Source organism: Takifugu flavidus, chromosome 4 (genome assembly GCF_003711565.1).
Source record: "Takifugu flavidus isolate HTHZ2018 chromosome 4, ASM371156v2, whole genome shotgun sequence".
Lineage (NCBI taxonomy): Eukaryota > Metazoa > Chordata > Actinopteri > Tetraodontiformes > Tetraodontidae > Takifugu > Takifugu flavidus.
Window position 1 is genome coordinate 4,113,364 of NC_079523.1, and position 27,927 is coordinate 4,141,290.

At 48.9% G+C, this 27,927-nt stretch overlaps 1 protein-coding gene across 1 annotated transcript in view; it reads left to right on the forward strand.

Moving 5' to 3' along the window:
* The window catches only part of LOC130523802 (plexin-A1-like), a 121,452-nt gene extending 94,080 nt beyond the window's left edge, over positions 1-27,372 (forward strand). Inside the window, exons 13-32 of the mRNA XM_057029357.1 lie at positions 2,111-2,262; positions 4,005-4,128; positions 4,212-4,348; positions 6,155-6,322; positions 8,159-8,252; positions 9,109-9,345; positions 10,615-10,758; positions 11,644-11,878; positions 14,053-14,195; positions 15,056-15,312; positions 17,692-17,758; positions 19,760-19,906; positions 20,237-20,396; positions 20,498-20,601; positions 20,796-20,892; positions 21,998-22,188; positions 23,655-23,824; positions 23,925-24,137; positions 24,212-24,362; positions 24,469-27,372. Coding sequence (XP_056885337.1) covers positions 2,111-2,262; positions 4,005-4,128; positions 4,212-4,348; positions 6,155-6,322; positions 8,159-8,252; positions 9,109-9,345; positions 10,615-10,758; positions 11,644-11,878; positions 14,053-14,195; positions 15,056-15,312; positions 17,692-17,758; positions 19,760-19,906; positions 20,237-20,396; positions 20,498-20,601; positions 20,796-20,892; positions 21,998-22,188; positions 23,655-23,824; positions 23,925-24,137; positions 24,212-24,362; positions 24,469-24,564 — 3,087 coding nt within the window. The 3' untranslated portion in view covers positions 24,565-27,372. The remainder of the gene's footprint in view (positions 1-2,110; positions 2,263-4,004; positions 4,129-4,211; positions 4,349-6,154; positions 6,323-8,158; positions 8,253-9,108; positions 9,346-10,614; positions 10,759-11,643; positions 11,879-14,052; positions 14,196-15,055; positions 15,313-17,691; positions 17,759-19,759; positions 19,907-20,236; positions 20,397-20,497; positions 20,602-20,795; positions 20,893-21,997; positions 22,189-23,654; positions 23,825-23,924; positions 24,138-24,211; positions 24,363-24,468) is intronic.
* The last annotated feature ends 555 nt before the right edge of the window (positions 27,373-27,927 follow it).

Below are 27,927 nucleotides of genomic sequence, written 5' to 3' on the forward strand. Positions count from 1 at the left end.
TGTCCCCTTGTGGTGCAGCATGTGGTGTCCTAGCACTGGCCTTGGACGTTCCCTAACCCTCCGTCATCCATCATCTCCTGCCTGCCTACTCCTGAGGGACAAGAAGAACATAACAGCTCGCCCTGAGAAACCAATTAAAACACAGGCCAGGCCGATGTGTGTGTGTGTGTGTGTGTGTGTGTGTGTGTGTGTGTGTGTGTGTGTGTGCATCTGTGTGTTGCTTTATTAAGCTGCAACAGTGGCGTTGGTAGTTCCAACTTTTCTCTCTTATTAACCAAAATTGAGAGAGTTCACATCTCCAATAGTATTGAGCAGCTCTGGAAATGGACAAAATGTCTGTTTTGCTAATCATTCAGCTGAGTAAACACAATCCTCTCTGCCTCCAATAATCTGTTCTACGGATAATATTTGCTGTTGTTTACAGACCATGCTCGTACTCTATTCTGCTTCTTCTCCTCTTCTTGCTAGCGGATGCTCTCTGTGCAGCAACACTCGTTCTGGCCACAATAGGCCTCACACAAAGCCTTGACACAACAGGACAAGTCAGAGCCAAAGAAAAGTGGGGGGGGGAGTTTGAATGCATTTGGAGCACAGAGGAAGAGGAGAATAGAGCCAGTGTTTAGGCTGGTGGCTTTTATCAAAATGGCTTTTTGTTTGTGTTGTTTTGCTATGGGTGTAACAACGCGCGTGTGTGTGTCTGTGTTTTGATAAGCCGGTGCTCGTAGAGGAGAGGGAGATTTGATTACCATATCTGAAGATTGCGATTGGTGCACTGCTGTGTGCCACCGACTCTTTTGTCTGCGCCTGAAAATATATGCATTCAGGCATGTTGAGCGGGAGACAAAGAGTGAATTAAAAAGGCACAGAAGTGTGCAGAGGAAGAGGGACGCTCCTCTGAAGCAGAGCTGCGGGAAGAATGGAAGAAAGAAAGAAAGAAAACACTCCTTAATTATATCACTGGCATTTTCAGCCCTGGCCTGGGTGACACTGGGCTTTGTTCCCACTGTAAGCAGCGTCCGGATCACCTGTGGCTTTTACCAGCCTGCCCCCTCTGTAGTGAGGTTAGCGTGGACGCTCGGAGCCACCAGAGCTGCTTATATTGTATAGGAGACTTTATTAAAGCAGATGGTAAGTATGCTCGTTTTCTCTGCAGCTAAGAGGAAGTTGACTGGTGCTAATTTTATGTCAAGATGGTAAAAAATTACCTCGTTGATTGGCATTTTATGTAAATGTTGCTATATTTGTTGATTGCCACCACATATTGAACTTGGAGCATCCGTCTGATCTGACGCCAGGTTAAGATTAGCTTAGCTTAATAGCTTAATTCAATATTTTCCTTGCAGGTTGCAGGTTCCTCAGATCTATTCTGGGGTGTGTGTGTGTGTGTGTGTGTGTGTGTGTAGAGGGGTGTTCTTCGATTGGTGAGTTTTATGTCCTCTGAAGTGCTGTAATGTGTGTGTGTCATTGATCATTCATTTTTTTCCTGTCTTTATGGCGAGCCCCCGTACCACCACCCCACAGCACCCAACCGCTAATGTCTCTCCTCTCTCACCGTCCTCTCGGGCTGAGGTGACAAATGACCCCACCCTCCGCCTGCCAGGTTCTAATCCAATTAGCTTTAGCCCTAATTATACTACCAATGACTGATTACCGAAGGGGCCATTGTCTGCATCACCGGCTGAACGAGCGAAGCCATGATGAGCTGGGCTCGCCTCTGGTAACCATTAGCACCTCTGCACACCTTCTTCAGGACCTCCAGAGGAAAGAAAGGGAGCAGAGGTCGCTTTGAGGACTAATTATATTCAGTAGATTAATCGCCAAAAGGTTAAATGAGAGATGTAAGCAAGGGCTTTATGGGTGGGTCCAGGTTAAGTGTCTGAATTGGCAGCTTGTGAATGCTTGACTGAGCTGTGGTGGAGTTAATGGATCCGAGGTCATTTTTCATTTCCCTTAATGCGGTCGCCCCTATCTGATTATGTCAGAATATGAGGCGACCATAGTGACTTATGTAAACTGTCATTGTGTCTGACAGACAATATGTGTCCTGGTCGGCTGCATTGGGGGTGAGGATTGCCTAACACGTGTCCTCTTTGATTGGCTCTTCCACCAGTTGCATCCAGAGACGGGCCCCAGGCAGGGCGGAACCATGCTGACCATCACAGGGGAGAACCTGGGCCTGCAGTTTAAAGACATCCAGAATGGAGTCCGCATCGGTAAAGTGGCCTGCATCCCCCAGGAGGACCAGTACATCAGCGCCGAGCAGTAAGTTGGACCATTCGCTGTCCCAAACCTGAGTGTTGGGTTTCGTTTCGCCCGTTCACCCTTCAGAGGTAAATCCCTGGTCTTTGTGACCATAACTACTCCCCCCTTTCTCTTCTAAAGTTTTATCCCTGTAAAATAGCTCAGGGTACTCGCGTTTAACCCCGGGGGGGGCTATTGGGGATAAAACCTTCACTGGTGCAGCAGGATTTTTCTTTTAGAAATATCTCACTAATTAAGCTTGGTCCAGATTATCCCGACATTGGATTGAACTGTGAATGAAAACATGCGACGAGTCCCTTTTTTTGTGCCGCTGAATTCAAGCAGCAAAAAAGCTACAATTCAGGGGAAGAAGAAAAACCCTGTCACAGCTGGAGGTGTCCTCATTTTCTTCTTATGTAGCTGTCATTTGTACACGGATGCTCCATTTACCGAGTTCTGCGGCGTAGACCCAGCAGATTTATTTTCCCCTTCACAAAGGAGGAAACTCAAAGAAACTTTGATGGTTTGACAGACGGAACAACAGAACGCTGAGCAAATCTCCCCAGCAATGACACGTGTCCCAGTCTGGGATTAGAAAACACGCCAGTGACATTTCACTTCTGATTTATATTTGATGAACTCACACGTGTTGACGTATTCGCCAAAATGAGACAGCTAACATCCTCCTCGCCACTTCCCTTCCCTACCTGCTCCTTGTGTCAAAAGTCTCAGCGTTGCTACTTTTAACGGTGTCAGGCGCGTGATGGCGGCTAACGCCTGCAGGAGGTGTGGCTCCCTGTAGCGCTAATGAAACATCGCTAACGTTGTTCACGGCCCGGCTGCCTTCGTCATCCCGGTGACCTGCAGCATCAAAGATGGGCCCCGGGTCAAAGGTCATACAGTGGGAGGAGGAGGGATGTGCTCAATTGTGCAGAAGATGTGGACACGTGGTCACTCCGCCTTCCCCGTTCTCTCCGACACTCTCAGCGGCGCGTTTGACAATTCCGCGATTTTTGTGAGCGGAATTTTTTTTAAAAAAAAGGCGAATGTGAATCTTTTCGTCATCAGCAGGCGCAGTCGCTAAATGGTGTCCCGTGTTGACTGGAGTAAATGTTGTGAGAGCAAACAGAGCCGTACTGTTTGGCATATTTAACCTTACATTTAGCGCTGGCTAAACGTCATTGCCGTTTGCTCCTCCGTGAATAACCGTCAGTCGTGTTTAGTGGGTGACGGCCATTATTAAAGGGTGTCTGGCGTTTGTCTTTGGAATCAAAGGAAAAGGAGCCGCGGCTGCAGCGCTGCAGCTAGCATGGCGCGGAAGGGTTAACGCTCCATCCTGGTGGGGGGGGAAACTGGGGAAGATGTGTAAGATATGAGCCCGTTCAATTAATCAGCTTCTCTGGCTTTAACCCCGTCCTCTCCTCCCCCTCTCCTCCGCACTCTCACCCCTTTCTCTCCGTCTCATCCGCTGGCTCTGGCTAATTAACAGTCAAGTGTGTCGGCAGCAGGCGAAACACGAATTAAGTGTGCGTGCGCGCGCACGGGCGCCATCCCTGTGGGCCATACTTCCACTTCTCCCTGCACTCAATCATTTCTCTAGTGGATTTTCATTTGGCCGTGCAGTACCTGGGGCCAAGTGTAAAGATTGTGCTTCTACATCACACTCATGCAGATGTTCCTGCTCCAGGCTCTCGGAACCTCTGGAATGTCTTATTGGACTGCTGCGGTGGCGGCGCTCACCTCTGCACGGCTCTGTTTTTCAGGATCGTGTGTCAACTGAACGACGCCACGGGTTACCGCGTGCAGGAGGCTCTGGTGGAAGTGTGCGTCAGAGACTGCATCCACCAGGACTACAAAGCCGTCTCCACCAAGGCCTTCACCTTCGTGGTCAGCAGGACTCCACATCGTTCTGTTTGGATTCTTCTTCCTCCCTCGTCCGTCCGCCGCCACTGACCAGTTTTTCTTTCCAGTCTCCATATTTCACCCGCGTCCAGCCGTCCACCGGGCCCCTGTCCGGAGGAACGCGGATCACCATCGAGGGGAGTCACCTGAACGCCGGCAGCGCCGTGTTCGTGAAGATCGGACTGCACCCCTGCCGCTTTGAAAGGCAAGTGGAAGAGACGCGGAGGGGTTTGTTGTCAGTAGTGGGTGATTGTTCCGTTCAGATTTATTCCGATGATTCCGCACAGGCGGGCCTGAATCACCACTCAGGCCAGGTTTCATGACTGTGGTTGGAAACTGCAGCTTTTATTGTAATTCCCAGCAATTGTGTGAATGACAGTGTAGCCTTTCTCAGGGGGAGCCGATACCCCTGCTCAGCTGTGCTGCGAATGCCTTCAGTTCCTGGCCCACATTTTCCCACAGATATAACTATAATCTTGAAGGACTATCATGGGTGTGCTGTAAAAAGCCCAATTCCTTCCTTTTTTTAATGCGCTTAGAGCTCTTGTCGCGTTGTTTTCGTGGGTGTTTTTGCTGTTTTATGTCACTGTAATGTCAGAGTAATCAGCGACAACATGCAGCTCTTTTCCAAAGATTTCCAGTTTTTGAACAGTTTGTTTCTCATTAGCAGTTTCTTTCCAAGAGTTTTAGCAGTGCAACAGTTCCATCTACCGTGGGGAAAAGTGACAGGTTGAACTAATGAGCTCGGACTTTTTATATATCAAAAGAGAAAGTAAAGGCCAATTTAAAGCTCTGCAGCACATCCTGAGAAAGGTGAACATAATAGTCTTGGCCTTTCATTTACTCAGCAGCAATAACCTTTATGGCCAGAGTAATGAACTGGTTGAGTCCATCTCTTTAATGTGTCTTTGTATTCAGCAGAAAGTCTGCGCTTCAATCAAAACCTATTTACCCCGACTCGCTCATCCTCTTATCTCCCCTGTAAACCCTCTTCTTCCCAGCTCCTTTCTTTATTTCCGTATCCCCTCTCGGCTTTCTTTTGTGTGGCCGCAACCTTGTCAGAAATGCATACACGGAACCACAGCCACCCTCGGAGGTGACAGTGTTGTGAAAGTGGTTGCCATGGAAACTCGGCACTGGAAGAATGTGGAAAAGCTCTTTAAAGAAAAACCGTCCTTCATTTTCTTCTCTCTTCATCCTCTTTCCTGTCTCAGAAATTGCCTTTTGGGAGGCGGCAGGCATGTGTCCAACAGAAATAGGTTTTCTTTCTCTCTTTGAAAGGAAGCAAAAACCACGTTTATGTTTTTGCATCACCTACATCTTCCTTTTTTTTTTAAACTTTGGTGCCACATTAAGGAGAGACTTTGTTATGTCTGTTGTACTCATATTTAAAATTGTCGACTGTGTCACTGTCGCGTGTTGACACCCTAATGATGAAAACTACACAGGCATGTACCACAGCTTCACATACCCCCCCCCCCCCCCCCATCTGTGTGAGTGGGGAGGGGACAGAGCAGCGAGTCTCTGCACCTCGATGTCTCCCAGCAGGTCACAACTGTCTGACTGCAGCAGAGGGAGTTGCATCACGCCGAGAGACAACGAGCCTGATCTGCCTGTGTAGCTCTGTGGGCCAGAAAAAGAGCCAGAGCGAAGGACAGACAGACAGACGGACGGGCAGGCAGGCAGGCAGGCAGGCAGACAGACAGACAGACAGGCGGACGGACAGACAGAGAGGCAGACAGAGAGGCAGAGAGCTTTGAAGCCTGGCTCTGTGATTTTGGCTGATGAAACCACAGGCAGACTGACTGAAAGATATTCTGTATGGGCAGCTTTGTCACGTGTGTGTGTGTGTGTGTGTGTGTGTGTGTGTGTGTGTGTGTGTGTGTGTGTGTGTGTGTGTGTGTGTGTGTGTGTGTAGCTGTGGGATAAAGTTCTGTTTCATACCTTCACTGAGCAACAAACATAAATCCCACTCAAGGTCTCCCCCCCCCACCTCCCCGTCTCCCATCAGGCGGAGCAGCAAGGAGATAGTGTGCGTGACCCCTGCGGGACAGGCCCCGGGCACAACTCCAGTCATGGTGGACATCAACTCCGCCGAGCTGAGGAACCCAGAGGTCAAGTTCAACTACACAGACGATCCCAGCATCCTCAAGATCGAGCCCGACTGGAGCATCGCCAGGTGAGGACGCCGTCTGACGCTTCTCGGGCTCCTTTCTGCGTATTAATAAAAACCACACATTTATTTAGAGCACGGATTATTGTATTATATATGCCGTGCGGTTATTCCATTATCTATAATTCACAGCAACACTGGTTGATGTGAGATTCTGCTTGATGTATATGTAAGGAACAGATGCATACATTAATGCATTATTAATGCGTTGTGCTGATTGAGCTGCAGAAAAATGAGCTGTAAACTGCGATAAATACGTAATTCCACCGACACCCTCTGCAGTTTGTGCGAGACGGAGCACTGACGAAATAGGCTGCTCCATTTTCACGCGAGTCTTGTTTTTCCAAGGAGAAATTGAAAATTTACGCCGTTCATGTTTAAAGGTAAACATCTGAAGGAAGCTGCAGAAGCAAGACGCCGCTGGTTGATGAGCATCAGCGTGGATTTATCTTTAAATATTCTAAACATGTTGAAACTACAGCCAAAGGGGGCTTCTGAGAAGAAGAAAGCCATTCGTAGTTTTCAGTTGCTTGCAAAGCGGCGAACGTGACGTTTGAGGAGCTTTTTTACTTATAAAGTAGGTTTTTATTTGCTAAACTGACTCGTGTGCAGTCAGACTGAAGCTGCTTCCCATCAGAAGTATCCAGGAGACGACAGCAGCTTATTCTGCAGACGCTGTCAGTTCAGAGTAACAGTATGGTGCTCCATCCTAGCGGGGGGGCGAGGTGAAAATGGGAGCCGCGTTTAAAACTGTGCGAGGAGACAAAGTCCCTCTTCACATCAAATAGGTGTAAGCAGCTGAGAATTTTCATTTGGAAAGGAATAAATGAAAGGTTGAGGGCAGGTGAGGGGAGACGGAAACAGGGGGGGGAAAGTGTTAGCTGCAGCCCCAGGGGGGACGGAGAGGAAACTCAGCACTTAGCTTGTCTTTGGTGGAAACGTGTCGCTCCCAGTGGAGGAACAGTTTGGTTCTACGGGCCAATCCCGCTTCCATTTAGGAAGCTATTTCGTTGCCCGGACTCCTTGGGTGACCACCTCGCCGGGGACATTGTAAACACCTTCTTTGACACGACCTGCCTGCCTCCGATATTTCTACTTAATTTCAGTTTATTACAGTGGAAGCGGTACAGGCTGCTGTGTGTGATAATAACTGCTGGGGGAGGGTCGAAACACTGAGCCATCATATCATTTCCTGTAGCAGTAGGGTTCAAACTGGCCCTCGGCCCTCGGCAGTCTTTAGGTCACATGCTAACTTATATATTTGTCTGCGATCAGAATGCATCTTATCACATGGGTTCATCATTTGAGGCTCGCAGAGGCTGACAGGAAGGAGGATTCTGACTCTTCCTGCCTTCATCTCCACGGTTCATTGGCCAGTGTGGGTCACAGGTGTAAAGGTCACGCCACGTCTCTGACAGCCACGCTGTCGACGCTAAAAAATATCCACAATAACCTGAAGGAAAAAAAACGTGCTGAAAACATCCTTTTAAATTCAGAGCTGAGTAACAGCTCTCAGGAGCAATGCCACGCACTCACATTAGCCTCCATATTGGTTAGGAGGGGGAAAAAAAAGCTTTTAACATTCACATGAGGGATTTAGCATTAGTATCATTACCTGAAAATGGGCTTTCAAGAATCAGCTGGCAAAAGGCTGCAGCCGGACCATTAATGCTACAGTGGCACATTTATTCCTCCTAAAACCAAAGGTGGACTGCATGTGGTCTGAGACTCCACAGGAGAGGAGGTGCAGCTGAGAGAGGCTAATGTGTGACAGGCACTTTCACATGTGATATAATTGGTTTTGTCTCCATTTTCTCTCTAACTCCTGTTTCCTTTTGTTAGTGGAGGGACCATGTTGACCATTACCGGAACCAATCTGGCCACCATCAAGGAGCCCAAAATGAGAGCCAAGTACGGAGCCGTGAAGTCAGAAAACGTAAGTGTATAGACTCAGACACCTGCACATAAAAAAGCTGTCTGGGCTGCACAAGTGAGCCCGATATAGGCACTCGGGCAGTCCTCCCACTCTGAGAACGCTGATTTTCAGGTGCTGCTCACACTCTTGGGACTCTGACGCACACACCTGACCCGTCGGTCAACTAGCCGAAGGCCCATTTTCTGTTTGTTTTTGATGTTGAATTTCCTTTTAGCAGTTTAACCTTTGAAATGTCAACCAGCAATAAAGTGGCTCTGGCAAATCCCCCTCTCTTCACCTAGCACCACGGGGCCCTGCTAACCTTTCTCCCCCTCTTAGCCGAAAGTAAAAATACCCCCTCTTTTATTCTTCCCTCTTTGTCGCAGTCGGTTTTTCCTCGTTAATGTTCCTGTTGACCTGTAAACACCACACTGTCCTTGTGTGTGAGCTCTTACCGGAGAGGCTGAGGAACATAATGTGGGGCTATAACACGCTGGGAAACTATTCAGACATCTCCCTGGGCCACGCTGGGTGTCGGTAACAACTCCTGGATGACCTCCCTTGTTTCTCCGTGTGTCATTACACTCTCATTTGCTCTTCTCTGACTGATATAAGTGTGAGGCCCCACAGGGACTTTCCAGTTATTATCAACACTGATTACCACTCTGATACTATTAACCCAGCCTCCTGCTCATTATGTCATTACTGAGACATTTAATCACTGGTATCACATGAGTGTGTTGCATCCATCATATAGTTTCATATTTAATATCGGATTTTTTTTGCAAGCCGAATTGGAAATGCAGAATCGTTGTCCTCCATTCTGACCAAGATATTATCCCTCTCTTTTCCTTATGTTCCCCCTCTACTTGTGTAGAATTGCACGGTTGTCAACAACACTGTGATGGTGTGTTTGGCGCCCTCTGTGGCCGGCTCTGATAAAAGCTTCTCGGAGGCCGGCAGCAGCCCCGACGAGATCGGGTTCGTCATGGACAACGTGGTCGCCGTGCTGGTGGTCAACGAGACTTTCAGCTACCACCCAGACCCTGTGTTCGAACCTCTGAGCAGCACGGGTCTGCTGGAGCTGAAGCCCAGCTCGCCACTCATACTCAAGGTAAAGTGCCTGGCGCTCTCAGCATTGATCTGTTTTGGCCTCGCCTCTGCCTCATATTGCTTTACATCCATCACTTCTGTTATCTTTATATTCTTCTCATGTTTCTCCCACCTACGAAACATTTACATTCTTTTTTTTTTAGCATTTCAGTCTTGTATTTTTTCCCCGTCTGGCTGAAGTAAGAAAAAAAAAATCAATTTCTCACTAATGAGCTGTGAGTTTGTGGTGTTTCCTGTATATGACTTTAAAAATTAATGTATCAAATGAGGACTAAACAGTGTTTGCTAATTCACGTTTGCAACTTTCCTGTCATGTCGACTGTTGGTCCACAATATAGAAGGCGACTTTTTAGGGAGCCAAACGCAGCAGCAGCAGCAGCAGCAGCGTCCCAGTCGATAACTGACAGCGACAGATGAAATGTAACGATTCGAACATTCCCGCACCTCTTCTAGATTTGAGACCTTTTCAGCGCAGCCATCGCTCTCGTCTGGCTCAACCCTGAAAGGTTCTATTTTATTTGCAGCAGAGACCTTCTGCTGAGACCTTTTAGAGACCTTCATGGCATAAGAAGAATCCCCTGCAAAGTCAGGTGTGATGGGAAATATTTATAAAAGTGGACGCTGCAGCCTCGAATCAGATAAGACTGTAAACTGGGGAGGCGGGGTGATGTTAGCCCCGCCCACCCACAGGTACACGCATCCCTCCACCCCTGCTGGGCGGCAGCTTCTAAAGTGTGAGGGTAGGAAAAATGATGGTGCAATTTCACAGGAAAACAAGGCTTTTCCCCCTTTTTCTGTCTGGCTGGTGCTTGAAAAAATAAACACATCTCAGCCCCCCCTCCCCCCCCACAAAATAATATATACAGTCTGATTCTGTCATGAAAGGCTGTGATTGCCCCGCCACGCTTTTGGTGAAGGATTGAAGAAAGAAGCAGTGCAGAAACAGCATCCTATTAAATAATTGCTGAGAACCTAATTGTTCTTCAAGGTTTGTTTTGACTTGTTAAATGGAATTTTACCTCTGAGCTGCACCATTTTTTTGTTAGGCATTTCAGTCACAATCGCAGCTCTGTTTGAATAATACCATGTTTGTGAGGGGTTTTATGTGGCACAAGCTCTGTTTCTATAGTTACCTGTGGTTTAGAGCACCTTGCACCCTCGGTGGAGACAAGGCAGCCAATGAGGAACCTTTTCCAGCCTCGTAAACGGCCTACGTTCTAATTATTACTGTTAGAACGGCCTCAGTCAGCATGTGTGTCTCTGTTTCCAGGGTCGCAACCTGATTCCTTCAGCCCCAGGAAACACCAAGCTGAACTACACGGTGCTGATCGGGGAAACGCCCTGTGTGCTCACGCTGTCTGAGACCCAGCTGCTGTGTGAGTGGCCCAACCTGACGGGAGAGCACAAAGTCACTGTGAGTAAAAGGGAACCAGGGCTCTTTTATTTCTCCTCTCTGCCTTCAGTACCTGTCATCTCACCGTCCCCTTTTATTTCATACCACATCTGAGGGTTTCGACTCCCTCTCTCAGCCTCTTATTCCTCCTCTTCTTTGCCTCCTGTTCTGGATTCATCCACCTTCTCTCTGTCAATCTATTTCCTGCCTTTTCAGTCATGCATTCAATTCTCTTCCCATCCGTCAGACCTAAATCTCCTCAATTACTCTAAATTTCTCCTCCCCATTCATATATCCACAGCCTCACAGACGTACGCACGGCGCCTTTCATACCATCGGCGGCGTTTGCCGGCGCATTTATGTCTCGGAGGCTTGTGATTGGAGTCATTCGCCTGGCATTCTCCCTGGAATTTGAACGGAATTGATATTCAATAGAGACCAAAAAAAGGCTAGTGGGCGTGAGAGGTCTGAGTCTATTTATAACTTCCTCCATTTGGCTTTTCATAGACGTAAGCCAGTTGAAAGGAGGGAAAAAAGTGGTGGGGGGAGATGGGGGGTGTGGTTTATCCCACCGTTTGTTTTTGTGTCCGCATGTTCTTCATGCCAGAACTGTTTTGATGTGATATGCTTGAAAGTCACATGGATTTGCAACCGCGCATATTTCCATGTGTTCGGGTTCCAAGGACAACCCCGGGACACAGATGTTGCCTCCCCCATCCTAGATAGAAAAAGGTTGCAGGGAATTTTGGCCCGCACGCAGCACAAGTTAGCGTAGCGTGGATTGGCAGTATAAGTGCAGTGAGAGGTTTGGCCCAGCGTTTATGATGCCGTAATCGCCGCCATTTTAAACGTCCATGTGAAACTGCCAGTTTCCTTTGTGTCTTAAACGGTTATTTTTTTGTTTAGGTGCGAGTTGGTGGTTTTGAATACTCACCGGGGACACTGCAGATCTACTCAGACAGCCTGCTGACGCTGCCCGCCATCATCGGCATCGGAGGGGGTGGCGGCCTCCTGCTGCTGGTCATCATCATCGTGCTGATCGCGTACAAGAGGAAGTCGCGAGACGCCGACCGCACCCTCAAACGGCTGCAGCTGCAGATGGACAACCTGGAGTCCAGGGTGGCCCTCGAGTGCAAAGAAGGTGAGTGTGAGGGGGAACTTACCCTCGTTGGCCCAGTTCTTTTCCATCTTCCTGTAACTTCTGTCACTGCTGCTAACCTCAAAAGCTCCAATTCAACAGCGTGGAGTTCATTTCTCTCTCCATGTTCTGCTTTTTCTCGCTGCCAACCGTCTCCCTGCTGTTGGGTGGCAGCAGTTTGTGGCAGAGTGTGTGTGTGTGTGTGTGTGTGTGTGTGTGTGTGTGTGTGTGTCACATGTGCGCCGATATTGGTGTGTTTCCAGAGGAGTACTTTGATCTGGGCCAGTCACCAGATGTTGGCTCTCCACCTCATGAGGGAGCCGCCTGGCTGGCCTCGCTAACATGCACACTGAGGGGGTGGGGGGGATGGGGGGCTGGAAGTTAGGTACATACAGGCCACAGAGGTGAGAAAATGAGCAGCGGCACAGGGGAAAAGGAGAGAGACTCACCAGTAGAGGAGCATATATTCATCTGGCAGGAGGCAGCAGGGATCCAGTCGGAGTGATGGTGTTACTGGGTCGTCTGGCGAGGGAGGGAGAAGCAGATGGAAAGATGAAGTCGAGGAACATTGATAACTCTAATCAGACTGGGTTGGCTTGAGAGCTCACATCACTTGTTGCCCATTTTCCTCAAGTGTAATTTATGTAACGTCCATCCAGTTCAACTCATCTGAAAATAACATCTTAATTGATCCAAAAACATTTTAAAAAGATGTACAATTTTTTTTATTTTATGATAAACTGATATTAGGGCCACAGATCATAGTCATGGAACCAGTAACCAGTTCTGACTGCTAGAAAGCTAAAAGAAGGATTTTCTTACTGTATATATTATTCATTAAGTATTTATAATTCATAATTTCTTCTGAAGCTTCTAAGCTTCAAGCCTCATGCAATAGTTATTTTGTTTATAAAGTAAACTTTTGGTTTGACTGTGTGAAGGGATCTAGATTTTAAAAAGAATGGTGGACATTGATGTAAACAGTGAGCGGTTCCTTCCTGGTCAGTGTGGAAACCTTCCTGTCAGATTTCCGGGTGCGCCTTTAAAAAGTTGTTAGAAACGAGCGATAAAATCTGCTTTCTCCGTTTCAACATCGATGAAAAACACCCTGAAAGGCTGCGGAAAACGTCGAGGCGCGCGCCAGAGCGACAGTTTAATGTTGTTAACAGTGTCAGGAGGTGACAGCCCGTGTTTATTCTGCCGGAGCGCACGTGAACTCTGTGCCCCGCTCTCTCCCGGCTATCTCCAATCACCCGCGCATTAAGTCGCACGGCGGGTCAAGCGGTGATTGGCTGGGGACGTGTGGCGGCGAGGCCATGTGACCTGACCTTGTCTGTTCCCCTCGATCACCACGGCATGGACGGGGGAAGGAGCGAGGGTGATAAATAAGGAGGACCGTTTGGGAGAACGCGAAGGAGACGTTGGCACTGTGGGAAAGATGGATGGCGTCCGGAGAGATCCGATGGAGTCAGCGCGAACACAACCGCCAGAAGGCTGAGATTGAGAGACTGACGGAGGCAGAGGAGGCGACCGCGGAGAAGGAGGTGACCTCTAGGATTCAGAAGGAGGGAGGAGAGAGGGAGAGAGGAGATAGTGTGACAGCAGCCATCTGTTTGTCTGGGCTGTAGTTCACTATTTGTTTGGGCTGTTCACCCGTGTGTCGGTGTAATTTGGATGACACTGTAGGACACAAACGGCACAGCTAATGTAATAGTTCCCTCCTGAAAGAGTTCGGAAAGTAGAGCCAGGCTTCGCTCCCACGTATGATGCAGTGCTGGGTTCCGTCCCGAGACAATAGTTTCCCCAGAACACAGAATGGGGTCAGAACATTCTGACTGGGAATTGGAAATGTGTGAAAACACCGACACGTGCGCTCACATAAATCATCTGGGCGCTGGGTTATGTGTTCAGCTGAGGGGCAGGACACAGAGTGTGTGTGTGTCTGTGTGTGTGTGTGAGGTGCGATCGTGTAATGTGTGTACTCACAAGCTCATGTTCCCTCCTGAACTCGCCTCCAGCAACCAAGTACCACAGCACCCTTCATCCCTGCTCCTTTTCTCCACTTTCCTCATGCCTCCATTTTTACCTGCTGGTGCACCTCCGCTCATTTGTTCTGCTCCTTTACCTCCGTGCTGGCGTCTTCTCCCAGTTTAACCACCCTCTTGCTCTCTCCACAGCATTTGCAGAGCTACAGACTGACATCCACGAACTCACCCAGGAGCTGGATGGAGCCGGAATCCCATTCCTGGAGTATCGCACTTACGCAATGAGGGTCCTCTTCCCTGGGATAGAAGACCATCCTGTGCTCAAGGAGATTGAGGTAAGGAGCAGCAGAGACTGGCACACAACCGGGCCAGATGTTGCTAACGTTTCCGTCACATCTTCAGCTTTCATCCACAACAGCATCTAATCCGGGAGGCAAAGGCAGATGATCAAAACCTCAATGATCTATAGATAAAAAAGCAACTGTGGCGGCACCAACCTGACAGAACCGTATCTGAGTTGTGTGTAGAGGAGACAGAATGCTTCTACCTGTCTGAGCCTGTTGACGGTTCTGAAATAGCAGCTCAAGCACATTGGGATGCTTCTGCAGGAGGAGCTCGCTGATGTTCCTCACGCACGCTCCACCCATTGGTCCAGAAACGCGCACCTTCCCTCTGCCGCGACGCATGCACAGCGTGGACCGCAGCAGCAGGGGCTCCGAGACGCCCGGTATCTGCCCGCGCCATCACCTGTGTTCCAACAGGGGAAAGTGTAGCGTGACATTGGATTTTCATTTGTTTGGTCCAGGCAATCACTGGCCACAGTGGTGCACGAGCAGGCAGATCAATTTCTTATTACAGCATGAAGCTCACATTCCCACTTCAAACCTCAGTTCCTCTTCATCAGAGGGGGAGGCCTCCTACGTGTCCTCAGAGAGAGGAATTGGATATAAGAGAGGTGCTGGAATATCCAGATTATAAAGTGTCATTTCACCAGTGCAATCCCTGAACAGAGCCATTCTATGAGTGCTCCAGGAATATGAGTTTTCCTGAATGTGATGGAATCTTAACACCCTGATCTCACAATGATGCAACATTTTTTGCTCAAGAATGTAGCACAGCGGTAAAATTGGCCCATATTCACCTCTTCTTGGCCCATATTCACCCCTAATCTTAACCTTTGTTTCCTTCGGTCCAGGTGCCTGCAAATGTGGAGAAGGCCCTGACATTATTTGGCCAGCTCCTGACCAAAAAGCACTTCCTGTTGACCTTCATCCGCACCCTGGAGGCACAGAGGTCCTTCTCCATGCGAGACCGGGGCAATGTGGCGTCCCTCATCATGACGGCGCTGCAGGGGGAGATGGAGTACGCCACAGCCGTCCTTAAACAGCTCCTGTCTGACCTCATCGACAAGAACCTGGAGAGCAAGAACCACCCGAAACTGCTGCTCAGGAGGTACGAAAGATTGTGCATAAACATGTCGCCGGTAGTTTCCCCGCTGAGGGTTCAAGTTCGAGGTTACGTCCCTTTTGTTTACCTCCCGGGTTCACACTGACCTTGAGCAGAGGTGCTCTGCTGGAGGGGAGCAGAAGAACCAACCAGAAAAACAAAAGTTTTCCAGAGTTCTGATGTAATTCTGCGTGGCTGTGCAGGTTGGTGCACCTGTATCCTGCTGTCAGAGGACAGTTCCAGCCTGTTATCACATCAGTAGAAAACCCTACCTGCCATATTTGAAAGTGACATTGGCTGTAAGTACAACCAGATCTGGGTCTTAAGGACACACCGGGGACAGATTAGAGTCAAAGACATTAGTAGACAAGTGTTTTACCTGAGCACATTCAAGGAGAGAGTGGGTTTTTCTGTATTTGAAATGTCCTGGATCCATAATCTTTTTCTGGTCCCTTTGGAATAATGAGCATTTTCCTCGCTCTTTTTGTGGATCGAGGCAGCACCAGCCGAGTCGTTGCCGCAGCCTCTGAGCCGCACATGCGTTTTTGTGCCGACGTTGCACGGAAACTCAGCCGTCGGTGTCCTTTTACCTCCGACAGCTGAAGTTGAGGAGCGGAGGAGCAGTGGGCAGGGAGCGTAGCTTTTAGAGGCTAACGTGATGTTACCTTGTCTACCCTGTCGCTGTCAGAGAGGATTACACCCCTGAGCACACACACACACACACACACACTTCCATCAGCGCTGCAGTCAGAGGCCACTCTCCTCCCTCAGCAAGGATGGGATGGAAGTACAAGAAATGTAAAATGGAGATGAGAAGGATTACTATGAAGAGAAGCTGGAGGATGAGAGAAAGGGGAAGAATATAATATTGAAGAATGATTGACAGAAAGAGACGACTGCACAGACCAGAGCTGGATCGATGGAATGAGGCGCAATAAGGAGCAGGCCGAGTGAGGGCAGCTGAAAGATGCAGTGTGAGAAATAAAACATGAGCACCTGCAGACTCTCAGGCAGCACAAGATACGTGCCTTCAAGAAAAGACTAAATTTGAAGAATGGCCCGTCTCCAAATAAATTAGAATTAGACATTCAATGTTAAAAAAGTAATATATTTTCATTCTTCCATCTCCTCGGAGAGATATTTAATTAAAAAAATCTAATCAAATAAATGACTCACTAGCAAGTGCGCCCGTGTAAAGCATTTCCAATCCTCTCCTGGGGCGTACGGGCACAACACGCCGTCCCTGCTAACTACGGTAGCCTCAGGACCTGGCCAAAATAAGCCGGGCGGGGGGTACGCGCTCTTCACCCTGTTTTCCTCCCTCTGACTATTCCACTGTCCTCAATGGAAAGCAACGCTTAATACGGCCAATGCTTGTGTGAAATCTTTGGAAGGAAGGTTGTTTACCTGAAGGAGGCGATGTTGTGAGTCAGCCCCCATCTTGTCTGGACGTGCCCCCGAGCATGTTCTGTCCAGGTGTGTTCACCTCCGTCCTACTCCAGCCCTCCGTTTCCCCCCCTGTTCCCTCATCTTTCATCCGCTGCATCCGCTGACAGCCGTGGAGAAAGCAGGCTGCTCCACATACTTCAAACAGGGAGGCTCGCAGAGGCGTAGGAGTTCACATCTCATTCCTGCTACAGGCCTTCGCCGCTTCCACAAGCACGTTGGCCTACTTTCCGGTTTCTTCTCTCAGTTTTGAAAAAAAATGGAATCTCAATTTCTGAGTCGACAAAGTTCTTCTGCTGCTTGGAATCAACAGAAAGGGTCGGTGCCAACAAGAGCAAGACAAATATTCAGCCTAAATGTGGCCCAGGTAGACAGAGGACTCTGGGTGTGGAACAAAAGGACAGCGAGGGGAGCTAAATCTCGGAACGACGACAGCGAAGGAGAAATAATCACTTTTAAGCACTCCCCCCCCCCCCCCACACAGCCTTACTGCTGGTCTCCCTTTCAGCTGTTTAACAAATTAGGCACAATAACTCCCTAATTACAATGCCATTTAATTGCTTTGTTTTCATTTGCTGGTCGTTACCATGTGTCTGCGTGAGAGCGTGCACGTGCAGAGGTTCCCCTCATTACACGGCAGGTTTGTGATTAACGAGAGAAGTTACCAAATTATACTAATTGCTGTATTTTTAATGAAGACAAGTTTGCTTGAGGTGGAGAGGCGCTGGAACAGGGGAGGAAATCGGGGGGTTTGTTTGGGGAAGACAAATTGTTTGCACGTGCTGGAGACAGGAAGTCTTATTTGTGTGATTGATCAAAGCGTTAACGCCGCCCTTAAATCCCTCGTAAACCTGCTGTTGTCTTTTCCACACGCCTGCTCCGGCCGGTCCGTCACTTCCTGGTTCGCGCTCACCGTCTCTCCTCTTTTTCCTCCCCCAGGACGGAGTCGGTGGCGGAGAAGATGCTCACCAACTGGTTCACCTTTCTGCTTTACAAGTTCCTCAAGGTAAAACTGTCCATCCCAGCAGAGATGCATAAATCTTTTGAAGCACTGCTAATACCTGCCGCTGTTTTGGGAGTATGAAAGGTGCTCCGCCAGCATCCACGCGCTCCCAGCTGCAGCGTTAGATAAGCCGTAAGCACAGAGCTGCCTATCCTTTACCTCTGCCTGATGGAGCAGTCTGCATTTTGAAACGCTCTTCACACGAAGCTACTCATGTTGTGATGACTGTCGCACGAACCCGTCCTCTGGTTGTGTCCTTCACTGGTGTGTTTTACAGCCGTGTGTGTGTGTGAGTGTGTGTGTGTGTGTTTCCTAGGAGGCCTCACACAAATCATTCTGTCTGCTCGTCTCCTCCATTTGATTTTTTCCCCTCTGATATAAACTCAGAAAGCACAATTGGAGCCTTTAAACACTTTTTAGCCTCGTGGACATTCAAACGGGGGCTGACGTTAAAAGTTTGCAGCGGGTCATTCTCATCAGAGCAGCCCTCAAAGGTGGAATCAGTGTGTGTGTGTGTGTGTGTGTGTGTGAGAGAGAGAGAGAGAGACAGCTCTAGGTGGGACACCACACACAGAGGGGAGGGGGACTGCGATGCTAGGGATTGTTCTCTAAATAAGAGCTGCGCTTATGAACTTGAGACAAAAGCCACAGAGCAAAGGCAGAAACATGGCGAGGACACCCTGACAGATGTAAAATGAGGTTTGGAATGAGTCTCAGGTAAAGTGAGCGGGGAGGTGGGGGTGCTGAAGGTTAGCCAATAAGCTTTTATCTAACCTCTGCAGTCCGGCGTCGCTCCTTCTCCCCAGTTTTCACGGCTCACACAAGTGAGGAGCCTGGAACAATTTCAAGGTTCATCCAGGTGTGAATGGAGACGGATAAAGGTCAAGTAGCTGTTCAAAGGGAGGAAATAGATAAAGTTTTTACCTACCAAAGGGAACACGAGTAAAAGAAAAATCCTTTTATCCATTACCCCGCTGGACCAGCTCACTCCTGCTGCTGTGGATTGTTTGAGAGGACATTTGTGTTTCTGTGTTGCCTTCAAGTCCTCTGGCAGAAGAAAGTGAGAATGCTGGTTTAACTGGAGTGTGAGGCAGCTTAGTTCACCGTGAGCCTGTCAGGATGACTGACGTGTGGATGGAGGAATGTGCTGATGTGAGCAGAGCGGGATTTAAATGGCACTTCTTCTGCCTCACGAAATGTTAAATGTAGCAATAAATCATCGGTCACGCGTCTTTAATCTGCGACGGAGAGCGTGTAGAACGTCCCCGCAATGTGGGGAAAAAAAATAACAAGTCTGATTGATCGGAGCCGCGTTCCCTGATTCACCAGAGGAACTCTTGACTCCAGAAGACGGCGGTGTTCTCCGCTCGCCGCTCCTTTTTCTTACTCCCACCACGCGGATCTGGGAGTCGATTCCAGAACCTTCTCTCTTTGAGGTGACAGTGTGAAGCCTTGGGTGTAAAAATAGTTGAGGGTGAGGAGGTAGACGGATATTTACACAGCAGCAACAACAGGATGGAGAGATGTTAAATGCTTCTGGCGCTGCAGACTGATGCTCGGCGAGGAAATCAGGAGCGGACAAGCGCGTCGGCAAAGGAAATAGGAAGGAGGAGAAAGTGTGAGGAAAAGATGGTAATCTTAAAGAAATGAGGATCATTTTAAGGCTGAGGAGCCGACCGGGCCTGGTCGAGTTAGGAGGAGGTAAAAACGAGTCCCGGTCCCAGCGCTCGTTGCCTGGTTGACACGTATCACACAGCAAAGTGCTTCGCGCAGCATTTTCACGCCGTGGTTGTTAACCTTCTATTAACTCCTCCATCATTTGCCTCGCTCGCTCCCTTTCCGTCTCACAGTTGTCAACGTTTTGCTGCGCTGCTCCTTTTTTATTGATCCAGCCGAAACATTTGCATTTACACTAGAAATGATATTTTCATGTGTTTCCCCCTTCTGTCCTCCTCCATCATCGTTCTGCCTCCTCTGACCACTTCCTGTGTGTTTTTCTTCCAGGAGTGCGCCGGCGAGCCTCTTTTCATGCTGTACTGTGCCATAAAACAGCAAATGGAGAAGGGGCCAATAGACTCGATCACCGGAGAAGCCCGCTACTCCCTGAGCGAGGACAAACTCATCAGGCAGCAGATTGACTACAAGACTCTGGTAGGTCGGGTCTGGAGAGTCGATACACAACAGATGCCTAAACTATTTCCTGTTTAACCTGGAGGCAGGTTAATATTCAAGGTTGGTGAGGTAGTTCGGCTCCGGTTTTCTCACATTAGGATCCGGTGGCTGACAAATGGAAGTCCTGTGATGGATCCATAACTATAATAACAAAAGCTGCATACGCACCACAGAGTATTGATTGAGGAGGGGTCAACGGTCAGGAGTCAGCGCAGGGTCGTGCTTCCTCACATCAATAGTTAACACTCCCGGCGTGTTGACTTTCTAGTCTAAATGTGATGGTTGACCTTTTGACCTCTGCACCTGCAGACGCTGCACTGCGTCAACCCAGAGAACGAGAACGCCCCCGAAGTGACGGTGAAGACGCTGAACTGCGACACGGTGACGCAGGTGAAGGAGAAGCTGCTGGACGCCGTCTACAAGGGCACGCCGTACTCGCAGAGACCAAAGGCCTCCGATATGGACCTGGGTACCAACACACACACACACACACACACACACACACACAGCTGTCAGCTTCACTGCTCGGGGGCAACAAACACCACCTCACCTGTCTCCTGTGTGGGACAGAATGGCGGCAGGGCAGGATGGCTCGCATTATCCTCCAGGACGAGGACGTCACCACCAAGATAGACAACGACTGGAAGAGGCTCAACACTCTGGCTCACTACCAGGTATCCCAGCCCCATCCAATCACAGGAAGAACTCCTAAATGATTTATTATCGCGCCTCAATCATGTTTTTTCAGACAAAATCATTCAAAAAGTAACTTGAAAAGCCAGATTTTGAGTGCGTGATTGAATTAGAATCCTCCCCCTGGACCTGCTATGCAGCCGTAACTGCAGCCGTTCTGTAAATGCCTTTTCAGGTGACAGATGGTTCCGTGATTGCTCTGGTTCCCAAACAGAACTCAGCCTACAACATCTCCAACTCCTCCACCATTACCAAGTCTCTCAGCAGATACGGTGAGTCTGCGTGTGTGTGTGTGTGTGTGTGGACGCATTTAATTTTTCATCTCTGCTTGAATCGAATTGCTCGTTTCCGTCGTTATTGGTGAAAGTCCAGTATTTACATATTCAGAGCAGCAGACCAGATTTTTCTATTTTTTAGAAAAAGGAAGAATCTTTCTTGTGGTTCCCGCGCTGCGTCCCACAGAGGACGGCGTTCGTGACAGCTGTCAGCAGCACAGTTGGACCCTGAGTAGAGCGGCTGGTTCTGTGTCGCTGCCAATGGCTTCCTGGCTGTCCGGCGCCTGCACTGACAGCCTTTTTATTGCCGCTCACTCCTCTGATGTCAGTTATACGTCACCCGTCGAGCATTTTTGGGGGAAAAAACGTGTTAGAACTGCTGCGAAAATCCCCAGGATTCCGACGATGACAGAAATACCTGCACACCACAGGGAAATGCAGGATGGCAGGGCGTGGCGTTGCATTGTGGGTAATATTGTCCAGCTTGTGCTGCAGTGCCAGAGCGATTTAAGGTGACGTTTACAGCTGAGGTCACGTCAGCGCTCGGCAGAGACCGAGGCGACAGCGCGCGTGTCTGCCTGCCGGGACGGCGTATTTATGACGGATAAATGCAAATCCACATACCTTCCAGCAAGCGTTGCGTAATAGACCCCAATTTCTCACTTTCTTCAGCTCTTTCCCACTTTCCCAAATCCTTTGCTTTCCCTCAGCTCTGCCTCAGTGACATAAATACCCGTTAACCCCCCCCCCACCTTCCCAGGTCTGACATTTTAAACCTCTCCATCTCTTCCTGCTTCGGCGCGGACGTGAAGCGACAAGCGTTCCGACCGGTACTTTAATGCTCGCGTGACAGAGGGGGGGCGATTTAAAGACGGAGCAACATGAAAGTGGAAGAAGTTCTGACCTTTTGCAAATGCGCTCCAAAAATTCTCTCTTGAGATTTTGCACCCTGGACCTGCCCCAGATTCCGTATTCATGTGTCTTTTATAGCAGGGCAGCTTCTAGCTTAATTCTGCTTTTATACCTTTCAGATTTGCAACATTTCATCTTTTGGCTGATGTTTGTTAAATTCAGAATGATTTTAATGTTTTAATCACTCCAGAGAGCATGCTCAGGACGGCGAGCAGCCCCGACAGTCTGCGCTCTCGGACCCCGATGATCACCCCCGACCTGGAGAGCGGCACCAAACTGTGGCACCTGGTCAAGAACCACGACCACCCAGACCAGAGGGAGGGGGACAGAGGCAGCAAGATGGTATCTGAAATATACCTGACCAGGCTGCTGGCCACCAAGGTAGGTAGACCCCGCCCTCAGCGCGTAGCCCTGACCTTTGTTTAGCACTTCACTCAGAGCTAATTAACATTTTTCATACCCTTTTGCACAAAGATGCACATTTGCACGGGGTTGAACGTGTGTCTTAATAAGGAGGATGACCTTTGACTATTGAGTTGTTTGGCTGCTGTTACAGGGGGCTTTTTATGGCTCAGACCCGAGATCGTTACTCATTCGATCACAACGTTCGGGCGCTGAGAACTTCTGCTCAGGTTTTCAGTCTGTTCGTCCTCAGATCAGTTTAGGAGATAGAAACAGGAAAACTGTCGCTGGTAATCAGCCCAACGGGTCTTTCCAACTAGCTGCTTCCCACTAGCGTTGCAATGATGCCCAGTTCCTCTGAGTGGGCGTGCTTCCTCATGATGCACGCCGTCATTAAACATGTGCAATCGGTCCATTTACGTCGGTCTGTTATCGCTATGCTACAGTCAGGCTAACCCAGCAAACATGCAGCAAGCAGTCAACTGCTATGTCGCTAACTTTTTTGTGAATTGTTTGGTTCCTGGAGATCGGAGGCCGGATTGCCACCTATCGTAGCAGAATCGGACATGCGTTTGTCAGGAAATCGATTCCTCCGCCTGTATCCTGAGACGAGGACGGAAGTCCAATTAAAGGCCGTAGACGAGCCGCTCGTAGCTCATCTTAACCGTGCGTGTAAATGGAGCGTGTCAAGCTTTTTATTCTCATTTGCTGGTTCTTGTTATCTCGAGGGATTCAGCTAGCCTTGGTGCTTCCTCTCTCCAGTGTTCCAGTCATTAGTCCTGGATTTCCACTCCCTCGGCTGCAGGTGGGAAAATGCAAGGTTAGCAGCGGCGGCGTGATTATGAAATGCAAAGCAGTGGAAGCTAATGGTGGGAGCGCGACTGCAGCACTTTGTTCTTATTTATTACACCCCCACAGCTGCAGTGGTCCTTTTTAGGAACCTGTTTTGTGGAGGAACAGAGCACATCTACATGCCACCACTGGCCAGTTTTAATTGGCTTTTGTTAAAAGGTGAACTGGGTGTTTCAACCTCAGAAGATTGTGAATGCTGGCAGTTGTGTGATGCGCTAAAAACACGTCAGGACAGCCTTGAGATGAACTCTCATCGGGACCCATCCTAAATACCACACGGAACGCTGAGCACGGAGCATCACAGGCTCGGGAAGTCGGAGTAAAAAGCAAAGTAGTGTTCATCTTTCAGACATCAGTGCTGACAGCCGTCGCCTTCAGTCAGACTGTCAGCAGCAGAGAGGCTGCTGTTTAGCTTTGTGACGGCTCAGCGCCGTCCTCTACCTTCCTTTACCTCCACATTCTTCAATAAAAAGCAACTTCTAAGGGTCTTTCTGCAGTCGTGCCATCTGCTTGTGTGGACAGATGATGTTCTAATGAACGTACAGATTTAGCGGGAGTGCGTTGGCTAAGCTAGCATTGCTGTTTGTGCTCAGGGCACGCTCCAGAAGTTCGTGGACGACCTGTTTGAGACCATCTTCAGCACAGCGCACCGAGGGAGCGCCCTGCCTCTCGCCATCAAGTACATGTTTGACTTCCTGGACGAGCAGGCAGACAAACACTCCATATCAGACTCGGACGTGCGGCACACTTGGAAGAGCAACTGGTGAGTGCGCCTGCACCTGCTGTGGACGGAGCCCGGCTGGTTTGTGTCATGTTCTAATGGAGTAATGGAGTTTGTTCTCCCTCTGCTTTAATCTCATCAGTCTTCCGCTGCGCTTCTGGGTGAATGTAATCAAGAACCCTCAGTTCGTGTTCGACATCCACAAGAACAGCATCACAGACGCCTGCCTGTCTGTGGTGGCTCAGACCTTCATGGACTCCTGTTCAACATCAGAGCACAAACTGGGGAAGGACTCGCCCTCCAACAAGCTGCTGTACGCGAAAGACATCCCCAACTATAAGAACTGGGTGGAGCGGTAAGCTGACCAGCTCAAGACTTCGATGGCTTCGTCTGTGAAGCGCTCGATTAAACCGGGTTCCCGTCCTTCAGGTACTACTCCGACATCTCCAGGATGTCGGCCATCAGCGACCAGGACATGAGTGCCTACCTGGCGGAGCAGTCGCGGCTGCACGTCAACCAGTTCAACAGCATGTCGGCCCTGCACGAGATCTACTCTTACATCGTCAAGTACAAGGATGAGGTGAGGAGTCGCGAGTCCAACGCTTCGTCCGGGTTCAAAACCCGAACCGCGACGCTTCCGACGCGCCCGCAGCGTCTTTCTGACCTCTTGACCTTTCCTCCTGCAGATCCTGTCGGCGCTGGAGCGGGACGAGCAGGCGAGGAGACAGAGACTGAGGAGCAAGCTGGAGCAGGTCATCGACACCATGGCGCTGGCCAGCTGAGGACCCTTCGGCATCTTCCTCTCCTCCTCTTCCTCCTCACTCCTCCTCTCCATCAGTCTGTCCCACTCGCTCCTCACACCCGACGGACAACTCCAACCCCCCCAACAATCCCACAGACGAACCGCAGACGGACCGAAGCAGTATACTGCGAAGCGGGGGAGGGGTTCGGCAGAGATGGGCGGGGCCTGTGTGCGCCAGCGTGCGAGCGTGTGTGTTTGTCTGCAGCCACGTGCCGTGTGTGGGCCGGTGTCTGGACGCTTTCACACACGCACACGTGGAGACGCGCGTCGACTGACAGCATCGTTTCGTGGACATTGGTGTTTGTTGTTTGCTCGATTTTTGTTTTTTGTTTTTTTTTCCCCTCCTTCATGAGTTTTGTGGTGGTGAAGCGGCGATGGAAGCCTGGAAAGGAACTCCGCACTTGGCGCCACGAGCAGGAAGGACCAATCTGTGATGAGCCAATGGAGAAAGGCTCTTAAGGTCATGTGACAGGTGTCACAGTTTAAAAGGTTGTTTTTTTTTGTTGTATAAATGTAGTCGACTGCCCACTCTCTGATCTCTCGCCACTTGTATTACTGCTGAATTTGCACAATTTACAGAACCATTACAAAGGAAGACGATATAGATATATATAAAATACAGTTACGTTTTTAACAGATTAGTAAGAAGACTCTTGCTTTTCCTTTTAAAACACGCGATAAAACGTAGAGTTTAAATCATGATTTGATATTTCAAGTGCGAAAGAAAAGAACAAACAAGGAAAAAAAACCAACAAAAAAAGTCGTACTGTGCCATGTTTTCTTTGAATGTTGTTTAGTGCAAAGACATTTTGTTAAATGGAATGTGCTACCGTATGATGATTCTTAAATATGAACTTGCCTAGTGACTGAAAAGTTGTCGAGCAGTAACCCATCGTGAGGTCCTTGTATGAGGAAAAACAAAACAAAAAAAAAAGTAGGACGTCTTGAGGGCCGCTCACGACTCGGACATGAAGTTGCCGTTGCTTCCGAGCCCCATCAGTGCAATCGCTTTGGTTTTAGAACCAAATCATCAGGACGGTCGCGTCCCGGCGGCCGGGGCGGCGCAGACGCCCCCCTGTGGCCACGTCGCACGGCCTGAAAAAACATCGCCAAGGCTTGTTGCCGCCGTTCGGCGCCGTTTACGTCTCCACGGTGGCAGCAGCGGGTCAAAGCTTAGCATTGTGAATACCAAAAGAGAGGCGAAGAACGACGTACCGAGTGCTTCTCTCCACCTCTAACGTATCGATTGGAGTCAGCGAGGGGGGATACTAGCTTTTACCTGCCGGGGTGGGGGGAGTTTCGGAGACGCGGGGGTGGCGGTTAGCTGAGTAATCCTCCCCTCAGCCTGCAGCTCTCGTTTGGAAACTAGCCTACTGCCATGTGTGGCTTAAGCTTTTTTTTATTCTTGCTATTCTCTTAAGAAGATTTCTTTGTTTTCCTTTTGAAGTCTTGAAGTCAGGGGTTTTGACTTTTGGTGGTTCTGATTTTTTTTTTTTTTTAATTATAAATTGGTTCCGTTTTCCGTGCTTGCCGAAAAACCAAACTGTGGTCTGTTTTTGTTGTTTTTCATTTGTATATTGAACAAACGCCGTTTTGTCTTTTTGTTCCCAAACTTGTAAATTGTACATTTTCCGGTACGCAGAAGAGGAAATTCTTTTGGTTTGCCTGATGAAGTACTTGACCCAACGGGAGATTTGATTTCCTGATATCAAGAATCAAAATGAAACTGTTGCATCAGACGAGCATCTGTGTCTTTGTGGTGAAAATGTGACTCGCTGCTTTATCTCTTTTGTATCGAACATTAGGGCTGTCGTTTAAATGCCGTCGCTCTTTTCATGCCAGATTCCTTAAAAGAAAAAAAAATCTGCCACATTTTATCGTCCAAGATTTGTGAGAGCACAACTTCCCGGATTATTCCCACCGCATCTTTTCGTTTACACTTCCGAGGCGCGACGTCTCACACGTCAGCCTCCTTCAACTGGAAACTTTAGTTTGTACCTGCCGGGAAATAAAAAAAAAAAATCTGTTAGTACTGCAAAACCTCCACTTTTTCTGTGGTATTGTCGAATTTGCAGGGAAAAAAAACCTCATCCTGCAGAAGCTCGCGTCAGCAAATCAGTCGGGCTTGTTAGCGGACACCTAAAGCATCCTTATTTTGTTCTCAGGTTCACTCACTCTTGCGTTAGTTCCGTGTAATTTGGCAGATGAAATGGTTCAATGGGAGAGTTAGCTTGTTTGTGTTTGCATGGCTCCTCCTCCAGGACCTCCCCCTGCTGCTTTTGTCCTTCATTTGGACCTGTTTGGTGGAACATTTGACCCGTATTTATTGTGTCGGAGGTCGTGGTCAGCATGCTTGTGTCTGGGAGTGTTTGGCGGGAGGAAGCGGGCCTCGGCCTCACATCAGGACGCTCGCGACCGTTTCCTGCTGGGCCTCCAGACCGGGCAGAGCGCTCGTATCACATTTGAATCTCCTTCGATGTGCTTTTAACCTCCCCAGAAAAAAAAGACAGCAACCTCAAACACCCTGACATAATCCTGTTTTTCCCTGCTTCCTTCTTCCAGTTCTTTTATCCTTTTCTTTTGTACTGTCAGTGGGAGTTCTGTAGAATCCAAGGAAACAAACATAAATTCTAGTACAACAACTCAGAGTTTCAGACTTGAAGCAACTGTCACAAGTTTGCAGGTTAACATTCATTGTGTAAATATTCTGTTATTTCCTATTTTGCAGATTTACTACTTGTAAATAAACACATCAAGGAGAGATTAAACATTTTTTTGCTAAATAAAACACAGCTGGGATTTTCTTTATTCACTTTTTTTGCAGTCGTCTGCGAGTTTCCCAAGAAGTGTCGAACGGTTTGATTTTCTTTAAGGTCGTAGCTGAACCATTTAGGACCTGAGGGGGCCACGTCTGGACTTTTCCTGTCCTGGACTTCTGCACTGGCACCACCAGCACAAAGGGCAGAACCCCCAGCTTCACTTTTCTACATGAAGAGCAAGTGTCCTCACCTCATCCTTCTTTTCCAACAAGGTTATTAGCATGTTAGCATTGAAACATGTCTTATTTCTCCTAACAGCAATATTACCACAACTGGGATTATTCTGCCGGTACCTGAACTTCTGGTCATATTGTTTTGTAAATTTGTCCAAGCTAGCCGACTGGTTCTGATATCTGCCCAGCAGCAGCAGCATCCAGTCAGCCTCACCTGTGCTTCTGCGGTGGAGCGCGGATCGATGTGGATGCAAGAGAAACCACCGTCTGAGCACACTTGCATTGCAGGTTCTGGCTCCAGGCCGTGCTGGTACACGAGGCCCCTGGATCTGGAACAGGACCCAGACCCGG